We start from the raw sequence: 13,811 nt of genomic DNA on the forward strand, positions 1-13,811 counted from the left end.
CTTCTTCATTGTGGTTGCCCCCTCTGCTGGCACATGAGAGACTTTTGTTTTTCACAGCTTGGCCACACAGAGGCCCAACATCCAAGGAGTACCTTTATGCATTATACACTTTAAGACCAGGCCTTCTTCTGCCACTTTGGGAGAGATTTGCTAAAACTGGAGCACACAAAATCTGGTGCAGCTTTACCTAGAAACCAATCAGCTTCCAAGCTTGACTGAACAAGCTGAAGCTAGAAGATTGGTTACTATGCAAAGCTGCACCAGATTCTGTGGGCACTTTTTTTTTTTAGTAAAACTCCTCCTTTTTGTTTTTTACAAGTAAAAATCAGTATTTCTCCCCTCGTCTTTCAGGACAGCACCTTGAGAGAGCACAGCTCCACCCACTTTCCCAGGAAACACTGCAGTTTTCTTTTAAAGACCGGACAGTTCCACCATGGCCTCAGTCTTAGTGTTTCCTCTGGCCATAGTGGAAGCACTGCAGGGAACCAGGGGGTGCTGCGCTGTCTCCAGGTGGTGAGAGCGGAGGGCATACCTGTGAGGTTTGTTTGTCTCTTAGGACCATCCCAGCCTCCTCCCTGACATGTGGGGGACGCTCCGGAGTCCTCTTCCGCAAGCCCAGGGGGGTCTTTGGCTGCTGGAAGCCCGGTCCTCCTATAGACCGGTGGCATGAGACTAGAGTGCTGGCGGTTTGATTTTCGCGCTTTTTCCTAGTCTCATGCCTTCCGGGTCCGGATGGCGAGCGCGTCATTCTGGCCGGGGGCGGGGCTTCCGGCGGTGAGACGAGGCTTCCGGTTACGGCCGCTGGAGCGCAGGAAGAGGGGGGCGGTCCACGGCTGACTTGTTTCTGGTCTTCACAGTGGTGAAAAGACCGCGAAAATTTGAAAAACACTCTGTGCTACTGATCCCTTGAGATGGAGGAGGATCAAGCAGCGGTGGCAGGAGCCACACCAGTCAGGTAAGCCGGGACAGCGGTCTTTGACTCTACTTATGGGCTCTTTTAGGCCCCTTTCACACTGGGGCGGTTTTCAGGCGTTGCAGCGCTAAAAATAGCGCCTGTGTAGCGCCTGAAAAAACCGGCCCCTTTCACTCCAGTGTGAAAGCCGGAGGAGCGGTGCACTGGCAGGACGGTGAAAAAAGTCCTGCTAGCCGCATCTTTGGAGCGGTGAAGGAGCAGTGTATTCACCGCTCCTAAACCGCTCTTACCCATTGAAATCAATGGGACAGCGCGGCAATACCGCCGGCAAAGCGCCGCTTTGCGGCGCTTTGCGGGCGGTTTTAACCCTTTTTCGGCCGCTAGTGGGGGTTAAAACCGCCCTGCTAGCGCCCGCAGACCGCCGCTAAAATATCGGCACTTTACCGCTGACGGCCGCACAGCCCCAGTGTGAAAGGGGCCTTATGCTTCCCTTCCCTGGTTGCTTCTTTTTGTTTGGGAACCTGCTTCATTCCTTTTTCTGCTCTATTCTATGCAGGAAGAATGTATCTTTGTTATTATAGTGAGTCTCTGGGGGGATTCACTGGCTGCTTAGCAGGGCTAATGTGTTAGTCTTTTCTGCTTGTTTGTTCAGCATGTTATTCTTTTTCTCTAATGTATTGGCATTTAATTGAGAAAATGGAAATTTTGGTGTTTTTCAGAAAACGAAAGAAAAAACATAACATTTCTTCCCCCTGCAAAAGAAAGTGTCCTTCATGTGAAAATATACTCAGAACTCCTGGACCAAAGTCCTGTGCAGAGCTTGCATAAGTGATTTGGTTAAGGAAGAGACTACTCCCGCCACGCCTGCGTCACAGCAGGGAGAATTGCTTCCTTTAGGAAGGAATTGGCGGACACATTTGAGACTTTTTTAGGTCTTATCTGGACAGATGCCCAGTTGCGGGTAGCAGTGTACCCCATTCTCTATCCTCAACTCTTGTCTCCAGGGGGGGCAGTGACTCTGAGGATGAAGAGCGTAGTATGTCCTCCGAGGAAGAAGCAGATGAGGTTAAGGAAACTTCTTCTTCTCGCTACAAACTGTCCTTAGACAAGGTGGATGATCTACTAAAAACCATCCACACTACTCTAAACATTACTGAGGACAAAGCCCAGCTATCTCTGCATGATGGGAGGTTTCAGGGAATGGGTGAAGTAAAGCACAGGGTGTTTCCAGTGCATACATTTCTTTCAGAAACCATTAAGAGGGAATGGGAGGGCCCCCTTTTTTTCCCCGATCCCTCAAACGTAGTTTTCCTTTTGATGAGCACAGGTCTCAGGTTTGGAATAAAAAGCCTAGACTTGACGCTGCGTTTTCTCAAGTTTCTAGAAATACTGACCTAGTGTTTGAGGACATGGGCTTCTTGAAGGATATGGGCTGACTCCCTCTTGAAGAAGGCTTGGGACTTAACCCTGGCAAACTTAAAGCCAGCTATGGCCTCAACAGTGGTAGCCAGGAACCTGGAGCACTGATTGGAGCAGCTAAGGACCCATATTGAGGCATGAACTTCCCGCAAGGATCTGCTGGATACCCTACCGATCCTTCTCAAAGCGGTAGGATATATGGCAGATGCTTCGGCCGAATCTATAAAGATGTCGGCCAGATCTTCAGCGCTGATAAACTCAGCGCTGATAAACTCAGCACGTAGAGCTATCTGGGTTAAGGCCTGGACCGGGGACACAGCCTCTAAAACCAAACTTTGTGGTTTACCATTCGAAGGGGATTTGGTTTTTGGCCCAGACCTTGAAGCAATATTGGACAGAAATGGAGGATAAGAAAAAGGCTTTTCCTGTAAAGAAAAAGGTTAACCCTCAGGGGGGGCAAGAATTTTAATCCTTTTCGAAAAACCATACAGAAAATGGCGGTAGAACCTCATTGGTTTCTCCCGCGTTGGCGAGATCTCCTAACCCAGGGACCTCTTCAGTACCCAAATATCAAACACCTTTATCTAACAGCTTGGTTACTGAGGAGCAAATCCTAAAGAGAAGGGGCTTATCGGATAAATTAGTTTTTTGACTCTTTTAGGTAGTTGGAAGAAGACTACAAGAGCTATTTATTTTAAGACGTGGAAGACGTTGAATTCCTGGTGTTTACTGAAAGATTTTCCACCCCAGGAATTACTTTCAGTCTTGGTATTCCTCCATGAGGGAATGGAGTTAGACTTAGCAGCTAGCACCCTGAAGGCTCAGGTGGCTGCTTTGTCAGTCTTTTTAGAAAAGCAGCTATCGCAGGAGCCTCTTATTAGGTTTTTCAGGGCGTTGGCCAGAGCTAGGCCAATACCTTGTAGGTTTTTTCCAAAATGGGACTTGTCCTTAGTTTTAAAGGGTTTGATTAAAAAACCTTTTGAGCCCCCAGAGGAAGCAACGATCAAGTTATGGTCGCTGAAGCTTATTCTCTTAGTGGCGGTCACTTCGGCTAGAAGGGTAAGAGAGTTGCAAGCCCTCTCTATAGCCGAACCCTTTTGCTATATTTTTCCGGACTGGGTGGTGTTAAAAACCGACCCGGGTTTTTTGCCAAAAGTTTTGACAGCTTTTCACAGGGCACAGGAGATGGTTCACCCTACCTTTTGTCCTATACCATCCAATCCCAAGGAAAGGTCCTTCCATAACCTGGATGTAAGAAGATGCCTTCTGCACTATTTGAAGATCACCAAGGAGTTCAGAAAATCGAACTCTCTTCGTTCTATTCACAGGACCACGTAGGGGCTACAGTGCTTCCAAAAGTACTCTGGCTAGGTGGCTGTGCTTAGCTATTGGTGAGGCTTATAGGGCTTCGGGGGGCAGAGCCCCCCTCAGGTGTAATTGCCCACTCCACAAGGGTAGTAGCAACATCCTGGGCGGAAAGAGCAGGGGCTTCGCCAAGTCTGATTTGTAGGGCGGCCACGTGGACAAGTTTCTCCACCTTTACCCACCACTACAGGCTGGACCTACTGTCGGCATCAGAACAATCGTTTGGCAGAAAGGTTCTGCAGGCAGTGGTCCCACCCTAGAGTAAGTACTCTCATCATCTTAAGGTGCTGTCCTGAAAGACGAGGGGAGAAAACCCTAGTTAGACTTACCGGTAACAGTATTTCTGAGTCTTTCAGGACAGCACAGATAACCCACCCTTGATTGTATTGAATAAAATGTAGTGTTATTGCTATGTTCTGCTTATCTAATTTCAGCATGGCTGGAGGTACTCTTGGAACAACTGAGGCCATGGTGGAACTGTCCGGTCTTTAAAGAAAACTGCAGTGTTTCCTGGGAAAGTGGGTGGAGCTGCGCTCTCTCAAGGTGCTGTCCTGAAAGACTTGTAGAAAAACCGTTACCGATTTGCTAGAAAATTACTTAGAACCCCCAAACATTATGTATTTTTATTTTAGCAGAGGCCCTAGAGAATAAATTTGGTGGGTTTTGCAAATTTTTTGCCACCATAGAATTTGCACGGCAGTTTTTCTAAAGCAGTCTTGCACACGAATGCACAAATAGTTTTAATGGACACAAACACAACATAATACCCAATTTTTTTGTAAGATATCGAATTTGGTGTTGCGCCGAGTAAATGGATACCAAACATGTCACACTAAAATTTTGTACACTTGTGAAATAGTACCAAACTTTGTTATTGAAAGGGATTGTAAAGGTACGTATTTTAAAAACAATAACAAACATGTCTATACTTACCTACTCCATGCAAGGGAATCGCACAGTGGCCATCTCCCCTTTTTCAGGTTCCCCCGCCGGTACTCCTGGCCCCTCCCCTCTGTCCAGTGCCGCTTCCCATGGAGACACTTGTGCGTGCTCACACCCGAGTCCCTCTGCTGCATTCATTGACAGACAGCGGGACTTGGCCCTGCTCCCTCATCACTGGCTTTGACTGAGAGCCGATGACTTCCAGTGGACCCAGCAAAGCTAGCGAGACCCGGAAGTGAGGGGAGAAAAAAATCTGCAGACGTGCCCAGCGCCTGATGGAATGAGGGCTCGGGTAAGTAAAATGGGGAGGGAGATGTTGACACCTAAACATTTTTTACCTGAACACATTCCTTGCATGTAAAAAATGTTTAGGCTTTACAACCACTTTAAAAATTTCCATATGTGACGCTGTATGAGCCTTTAGATTGCCAGTTTAGTGTTAGTGAGAGCAATAATTATAGCACTAGACCTCTGCTGCAATAACTCACATGTGGTGCAATCGGCGTTTATTTACTGTGTACGGGACCAACATGTGCATTCACCTTTGCGCGGTGGGGGAGCTTTCAATTTTGTATTGGTTGGACGATGGGACAGATGTTGATGGGACACTGGGACCAGGGCAGGACTTGGTGGTGGGGACCCCTGGGTTTGAGTCACTTTCGGGCCCTACCTTCTATACATTACCATATTGGCATATAACACGCACCCCAAGTTTAGGAGGGAATTTTAAGAAAAAAAACTTTTAGGAGGGAAGTTTAACCACTTAAGGACCAGGCCTCTTTTTCAGATTTGGTGTTTACATGTTTAAAACAGTTTTTTTTGCTAGAAAATTACTTAAAACCCCCAAACATTTTATATTGTTTTTTTTCCTAACACCCTAGAGAATAAAATGGCGGTCATTGAAATACTTTTTTTCACACCGTATTTGCGCAGCGGTCTTACAAGCGCACTTTTTTTTTTGAAAAAATTCACTTTTTTGAATAAAAAAACAGTAAAATTAGCACAACTTTTTTTTTATATTGTGAAAGATAATGGTACGCCGAGTAAATTGATACCCAACATGTCGCGCTTCAAAATTGTGCCCGCTCGTGGAATGGTGTCAAACTTTTAGCCTCTAAAATCTCTATAAGCGACATTTAAAAAATTCTACAGGTTGCATTTTTTGCGTTACAGAGGAGGTCTAGGGCTAGAATTATTGCTCTCGCTCTACCGATCGCGGTTTGACCACCGTTTTCATATGCAGGCGCTACACACGTATGCGCTCGCTTCTGTGCGCAAGCTTGTCGTGACGGGGTGTATTTAAAAACCTTTTTTTTATTATTTATTTTAATTGATTTTATTTTTACACTGTTTAAAAAAAAAAAAATGGATCACTTTTATTCCTATCACAAGGAATGTAAACATTCCTTGTAATAGAAAAAAGCATGACAGGTCCTCTTAAATATGAGATCTGGGGTCAAAAAGTCCTCAGATCTCATATTTGGACTAAAATGCAACAAAAAAAAAAATTAATTAAAAATGACATTTAAAAAAAAATATACCTTTTTAAGAGGTATGGGTGGAAGTGACGTTTTGACGTCGCTTCCGCCCTCCTATGGTATAGAGACGAGTGGGGGCCTTAGCCTCACTCGTCTCCATACCCAGCCTAGCGAAAGGACCCGACGGCTCCGTTAAGCGGCAGGAGGGGGGTGGCACCTCTCCCGCCGCCGATAGCGGTGATCTCGCGGCGATTCCAAGACGAGACCACCGTTATCGTACAGCCGACCGGCGCCTGAAGAGATGGATATCTCGGTTGTGGCAGCAGCTGCTGCCGTTACCGAGATATCCCTCTTCAAAAATAGGACGTACATCGTCGTGCGCTGGTTGGTAAGTGGTTAAGGGAAAAAACTTGCGTTTTAAATGCCCATCAATGCAGCCTTGTCCAGTGTCATTTGCAGCCTCGCCGTACCCATAATCACAGCCTCGCTGTAGTCAGTGCCTGGATTGCACAGTCTGTGGGCATCTCCCACTGTGTGTCTCCGAGCTGAGTGTAAAAAACTTTGGACAAAAGTGTCACAGGGCGGCCAACGTTTTTACACACAGTGGGAGATGCCCGCAGACTGTGTATAACATAGTGATCTCGGCAGGGCCCATGGGCTTGAGCCCAGTCAAGCCCAACAGTAAGTCCCGCCCTGACTGGGACAGATGTTGATGGGACACTGGGACAGAAGGTGCTGGGTGTACAGCAGTCTGTGATCCGTGTAACCGAACACTAAAATCATCAGCTACACAGAGAATCTTAAAGGCTGCAGCACCCCCCCCCCCCCCCCCCAACACAGACATGTGTCTGCTTACACTGTGTGTAGGCTTGGACAGCCATAACGTGATCGGGAGGGCCAATCACAGCGCCCATGTCCCGATCTGTCCTGAAGGACACGGCCAGTACAGGGATCGTGCCGCTGCAGTCCATGTTCTGATTGGACGTACTCCTACGTCCAGTCAGAATGGCGAAGCTCCCATGTGCTTAACTGCTTCCCACCTGGCCAGGAAGCAGTTAAGCTGCAAACGATGGGGATGTACACATGCTGTGGATGTGATGCCTTTTGGGTCAAAATTGTACCCTCTACGTCATGGTGGGCAGTACTGCTGCAGAACGGGACCTAAGGCTATGTTTAGACATGGGATGGGATGGGCGGCTTTTCTTAGGTGTTTGACAGATGAGAATACTTAGTTTCCTCCTAACTTTCTGGTTTAAAGAGGTAATAACCCCAAAAGCAAACATTTTATTATATTGCAGTTTACCATTTTCTGGGTATGATGTCTGCATTTGTTTTTCTTTCCTTTATTGATCTGGTTAGTAAGACTGCTGGGTTTTTTTTTTTTTTTTCAGACCAAGCTATCCTACAGCTGTAACAATAAAGCGGGTTGAGGCAAACCGTTTAAAACCATTTATTTTTTTGTAAAAACCTTTATACTAAAAGAGGAGAAAAAAAGTTTATAACTGATTATGAAGTGCGAGCTGGAGCTTGGCTTCAGTTTATTAGCGTTTCTAAATTTGCTAATACATTTAACACCCCAGACTGACAATTCTGCTGCCCAAGGGTGCCCCCTGTGCTTCTTCATCCAGAGTGGGGGGCGCTCTAATTCATGAGGGGTGTTGCTGGTCAGTTCACCAGGGGGAAAGAACCCATTCATACTTGAACATGGTGAGGGAAAGGTGTGTTCAGTGTGGCATTTCCTGTGTGTTTGCGGCCTCCAAACAAAATGGACCGCACTACATGGGATTGTTTTTGCTGGGAGGGGGTGTTAAATGTGGCTCAACCATCTGATTTAACCCCCCCCCCAACCGTAAGTCTGAATGGGCCATACTGCAACCATTTTGCAATGTATGGGGTAAAGGGGATAAAAATGATTTCTGGTGGAGGCAGAGAGGGCCCCCCATAATTTCTGGTGGAGGCAGAGAGGGCCCCTATAATTTCTGGCAAGGGCCCCATGATCTCGGGTGGAAGCAGAGGTTGCCCCCATAATCTCTAGAGAGGGGGGGGCTATGATCTCTATTGATGGTGCTGTCTGTAGGATCCCTCCTAGTAGGTGGAGATCAGTGTAGTAGTTCCCCCTATCTGTGATCTCCATGGCAACTCTTGGAATATTCCGGAAATAAATGGCAGAAAAGGGTGGGGCTCCTCGTCTACCAGGTGCCGCCCTTTAGAAGATGATTGGTCCGCTCCTCTCCGTCACTTTAAGTACAGCTTCCTGGGAATCCTGCGGCGGGATATCTACGGCTGACATTCCAAAATTCGGCTCTCCGGTGTCGGGCTCTGGGTATGTACGGCTCAGGAGTTGGGAGGGAGAGCTGTGTATGGGGTCAGTGACTGGTTTAGCATTCAGATCGGTATCCCATGAAATTTGGTATCCTCTGCTACTACTACTGCGCTTGTGCCAATTTCAGACAAGAGAAACAGAGCGCAGAGCTACTGCCAACGAACACAGCTGAGTTAAATTAACCCTCACATGCTGATTGATCGACTTCATCATGAAGAGACAGTGAGACACCTGGCTCCATCTGGATGACAGCGGGGGACACAACTATGGGGACACAGGCTGGTTGTGAAGAGGGAACAGCAACAAGCTATATCGGCTACAGTCTGCATGTCGGGGGGGGGGGGGCAGTCTGCATGTCACTGGGGCAGTCTGCATGTGTCAACTGGAGTCAAGCCATCACAGTTGTAAATCAGTGGTCTTGCTATCAGACAAGGTTTTTTTTGGTAGAATATTCAACACAGAAAAACGAAATATAAGATAGTGTATGTGTGACAACTGTGTAATCATTTTATATATTACATCACCCTCTCTAATATTTACAATATGGTATTTTACTGTGCAAATTTCAAGATCCAGAACCCCCAAATATCAGCCCATTGGTTCCAAACTGACACTTCAAAGTGGGTCAGAAACAAAATCTCCCATTGGACCAATACGTTTACAATGCAGATGTGTCCTACACACCCCCCTCTGATATCTTGCAATACGGTATGATTTTAGAGCCCCAAATACCAACCTATTTAGAAAGCAACACTTTTAAAATGTTCTAAATGCCCAAAAATAAAATCTCCAATTGGAGCAACAGATTTACATTTGCATCCCTCCACACATAATACCTCATGCACACCGGGTGTTTTTACAGCTGCTTTTAGAAGCATCAGACTTTTCTCTTCCCTTTTTTTTTTTTTTTTTTGCAGCTTAACCGCTTAAGGACCGCTGCATGCAATGTACGTCCATCACAATGGCATGTACAGGCACAAGCACGTACATGTACGTGCTTGCCTTCCAGCGGGTGGGGGGTCAGATCCGTTTCGCTTCAGGAGCGATCCGGGATGAGGGGATGGTCGTTGGTTTCTGGCCATCCCCACTCTATCGCTTCTGGTGAATGAGAAGCTTCCTCCCACTGTGTATAGTAAACACAGGCAGGGAGGAAGTGATGTCATTCTTCTCGGGGCAGTCTTTTTGACCGGACTACGAGGAGAAGAGTGAAAGTAAGTGTGCACCAACACTACACTGACATGTAGGCACACAAACCCCCCCCCCCCCCCCCCCCCCAGTCAGTGTCACTGATTGCAGTGATCATTTATTTTCTGATCACTGCATTGTGTCAGTTGTAAAAGTAAAAACTGTCAGGGCAGTTTCGTGTTAGGTCCAGGGTAGCCCCCTACCACCCCCCAATAAAGGTTTAACCCCTGATTGCCCCTAGAGTTAACCCTTTCACCCCTTTTGCCAGTGTCACTAAGCGATAATTTTTCTGATCGCTGCATTAGTGTCACTGGTGCCGCTAAGTAGCTAGTTATTTTTTAGTTCACCGCCAGGTTTTTATAGTGTTAGGTACCCCGATATACTACCCAATAATGGTTTTAACCCCTGATTGCCCCTAGTTAACCCTTTCACCAGCAATCACCGTATAAGTGTCACTGGTGACGCTGGTTAGCCAGTTAGTTATTTAGGTTCCCTGTAGGGCTGAAACAACTAATCGATTAATCGACAACTAATCGATTATGAAATTAATCGATTACTATTTTCATAATCGATTAATCGGCCACTAACATAATGGGGTTAAAAAAAATCTAAAATTAACCCTTTTATAGTACAAAATGAGCAAATCGCTACTACAAATATTACTTACACTGTCCCATAGTAAAAAATGAGCCCCTTACAGTAGCGACTATTTGCTCTTTTTGTACTAATTTTAGTTTTTTTAACCCCATTATTTTACTAAACCTCTCAGGGCCTGGGTCACACCTCTATTTTTTTGGTCCTTTTTGCAGAAACACACTACAGTTCATTTACATGGTTTTCTATGGGACACGTTCACATCCATGATTTTTTCAGCTGCTGCATATTTCAAAAAGATAAGGACTTTTTTTTTAACGCAAAACGGTGCTATTTTGTTTTTTTTGGCTCAATATACTTCAATGGAGAAGCTGCAGAAAAGCATGCAAATCGCAGCAAAATGACCATTTTTTTAAGGTTATTAACCGATTATTCGATTAATCGAAACAATAATCGGCCAACTAATCGATTATGAAAATAATCGTTAGTTGCAGCCCTAGTTCCCTGTCAGGTTTTATATAGCGCCAGGGACCCCCATATACTACCCAATAATGGTTTTAACCCCCTGATTGCCCCTAGTTAACCCTTTCACCAGTGATCACCATATAAATGTTACGGGTGACTCTGGTTTGCTTTTTATAACATCAGGGCAACCACCATTTATTACCCAATAAAGGTTTAACCCCCTGATCACCCGGCGGGTGATATCAATTAGGTTTTAGGGTCAGGGTCTGCGTCGCCCCAGGCAGCGCTAGGTTAGTGCCAGTACCGCTAACACCCACGCGCAAAGCATAAACCTCCCGTATTGGTATAGAATCTGAACAGATCAATATCTGATCTGATCAGATCTATACTAGCATCCCCAGCAGTTTAGGGTTCCAAAAAAAATGCATCGTTAGCGGGATCAGCCCAGATACCTGCTGGCACCTGCGTTTTGCCCCTCCGCCCAGCCCACCTAAGTGCAGTATCGATCGATCACTGTCACTTCCAAAACACTAAACGCATAACTGCAGCGTTCGCAGAGTCAGGCCTGATCCCTGCGATCGCTAACATTTTTTTTTGGTAAAGTTTTATATTTAAATCCGGAAGGCAGTGCTTGGTTTCGGGGGACCGTGCGTGGCTAGACTCCCAAAAAGTCCCCCACATGTGGTATCTCCGTACTCGAGAGAAGCAGCAGAATTTATTTTGGGGTGTAATTTCCCTTATGCCCATAGCATGTGTGAGCAATATATCATTTAGTGACAACTTTGTGCAAAAAAAAAAAAAAATTGTAATATTCCTGCAACTTGTGGCAAAAATATAAAATATTCCATGGACTCAACATGCCTCTCAGTAAATAGCTTGGGGTGTCTACTTTCCAAAATGGGGTCATTTGGGGGGTTTGTGCTATTTTGGCATTTTATGGCCTTCAAAACTGTGATAGGTAGTGAGGAGTGAAATCAAAAATTTGCACCCTTAGATATCCTGAAGGCAGTGATTGGTTTTTCGGGGTGCCATACACGGCTAGACTCCCAAAAAGTCCCACATATGTGGTATCCCCGTACTCAGGAGAAGCAGCAGAATATATTTTGGGGTGCAATTCCACATATAACTATGGCATGTGTGAGTAATATATCATTTAGTGACAACTTTTGTAAACCTTTTTTTATTTTATTTTTTTTGTCATTATTCAATCACTTGGGACAAAAAAAAAATATATTCAATGGGCTCAACATGCCCCTCAGCAATTTCCTTGGGGTGTCTACTTTCCAAATGGGGTCATTTGGGGGGGTTTGTACTGCCCTGCCATTTTAGCACCTCAAGAAATGATATAGATATGAGATATAAATTAAAAGCTGTGTAAATTCCAGAAAATGTACTCTAGTTTGTAGACGCTATAACTTTTGCGCAAACCAATAAATATACGCTTTATTGACATTTTTTTTTACTAAAGACATGTGGCTGAATAAATTTTGCCCTAAATGTATGACTAAAATTGAGTTTACTCGATTTTTCTTATAACAAAGTCGAATATCTTTTTTTTATTTTTTATTTTTTTTGAAATTTTCGGTCTTTTTCCATTTATATCGCAAAAAATAAAAATCGCAGAGGCAATCAAATACCATCAAAAGAAAGCTCTATTTATGGGAAGAAAAGGACGCAAATTTCGTTTGGATACAACATTGCATGACCGCGCAATTACCAGTTAAAGCAGTGCGAAATTGTAAAAAGACCTCTGGTCCTTAGGCTGTTAATTGGTCCGGGGCTGAAGTGGTTAAATGTTGTTCTATGGCCTCATGCGCATATAAAGGCTTTTTAGGAGCTGTAAGTTGCATAGGCGTTTTCAAGCTACAAAAAAAAATCCAGGGCCAGTGCGTTGTGAGCTGTAAAAATGCCTGACACTGGTAAAAGCTGCTAAATGCAGCTGAACGCAGGATACATCTGCGTTAATCCTCGTCGAGCTTTTTTTTGACATGTCAAAATCAATGGTTCCCTATGAGAACCTATTAATTTGAATAGAAGTCGCACCAGAAATCGGATCCTGATGATCCAACTTGCGGTGCCGCTTGTGCGCTGAGAATCTTGAAGAGGAATCCTCGCCAAAATGGGGGGGGAACGTTTCTGGTGTACCCTAACATCCATACCAGACTCTTATCTGAGCACCCCTCCCGGACCATACCAGGCCACGTGCCCTCAACATGAGGGGGTGAGTGCCTGCACCCTTCCATCTCAAAGCACCTTGTTCCCATGTTGATGGGGACAAGGGCCTCTTCCTGACAACCCTGGCCGGTGGTTCTTGGTCTGCGGGGGGGGCTTATTGAAATCTGGAAGCCCCTTTAACAAGGGGGCCCCCAGATCCCAGCCCCCACCCTATGAGTTTGGGGTACCCCTACCCATTCACGACAAAAAAGTCAATTAAACGGTACTCAGGTTTTTGACAAAGTAATTTATTGGAGCAGCTCCAGCATCTCTTCTGCTTCCGATTTCTTCTCCTCCGGCGAGGTCTTCATTCTTCAGTTCGTCTCCCTCCACTGATGCCTTATTCTGCTGCCGGTTCTCCTTGCTCCGCTGACGTCTTCTGCTGCTGGTTCTCCTCTCTGCTGTCTTCTCCCTCCTCCAGTTCTCCTCTCTCCGCTGTCTTCTCCCTCTCTTCTTCCTCTGATTTTTCTCTCAACACTCTCTCCCACTGTAATGCTAGAGCTGCCGTGTGCCATTGCTTATATAGCTATGGGACAGGGCCAGACAGTGATGTCATCCGGAGGCCTCGCCCCTTGTGACACCGCCCCATAATGTCCGGGCGGTGATATTACAAGGGGGGTGACATCACTGGGTGGCCCCTGGCCCATGGCTATATAAGTAATGGCACACAGCAGCCCTAGCATTACAGCGGGAGAGAGCATTAAGAGAACATCAGAGGAAGAACAGAGGCAGAAGATAGAGCAGAGAACCAGCAGAGAGGAGAAATGGCAGCGGAAGAAATCGTCTGAGGGAGAATATATCGAATGAGGCCCCCCTGCCCACAGCCCCAACAACCAATGGCCAGGGTTGTCAGGAAGAGGCCCTCCCAATCAACATGGGAACAGGGTGCCTCAGGGTGGGGGAGCGCAGGCTC

The 13,811-nt window shown here is 45.9% G+C and overlaps 1 protein-coding gene across 1 annotated transcript in view; it reads left to right on the top strand.

Annotated features, from left to right (window-relative positions):
* The first annotated feature begins 911 nt into the window (after positions 1 to 911).
* Positions 912 to 13,811, top strand: part of LOC143981511 (uncharacterized) — a 44,378-nt gene continuing 31,478 nt past the window's right edge. Inside the window, exons 1-2 of the mRNA XM_077479380.1 lie at positions 912 to 955; positions 1,918 to 2,117. Of these exons, the coding sequence (XP_077335506.1) occupies positions 912 to 955; positions 1,918 to 2,117 (244 nt within the window). The remainder of the gene's footprint in view (positions 956 to 1,917; positions 2,118 to 13,811) is intronic.

Source organism: Lithobates pipiens, unplaced genomic scaffold, assembly GCF_037356315.1.
Source record: "Lithobates pipiens isolate NorthernLeopardFrog02 unplaced genomic scaffold, aLitPip1_a1.2 Scaffold_16, whole genome shotgun sequence".
NCBI classification, from domain to species: Eukaryota; Metazoa; Chordata; class Amphibia; order Anura; family Ranidae; genus Lithobates; species Lithobates pipiens.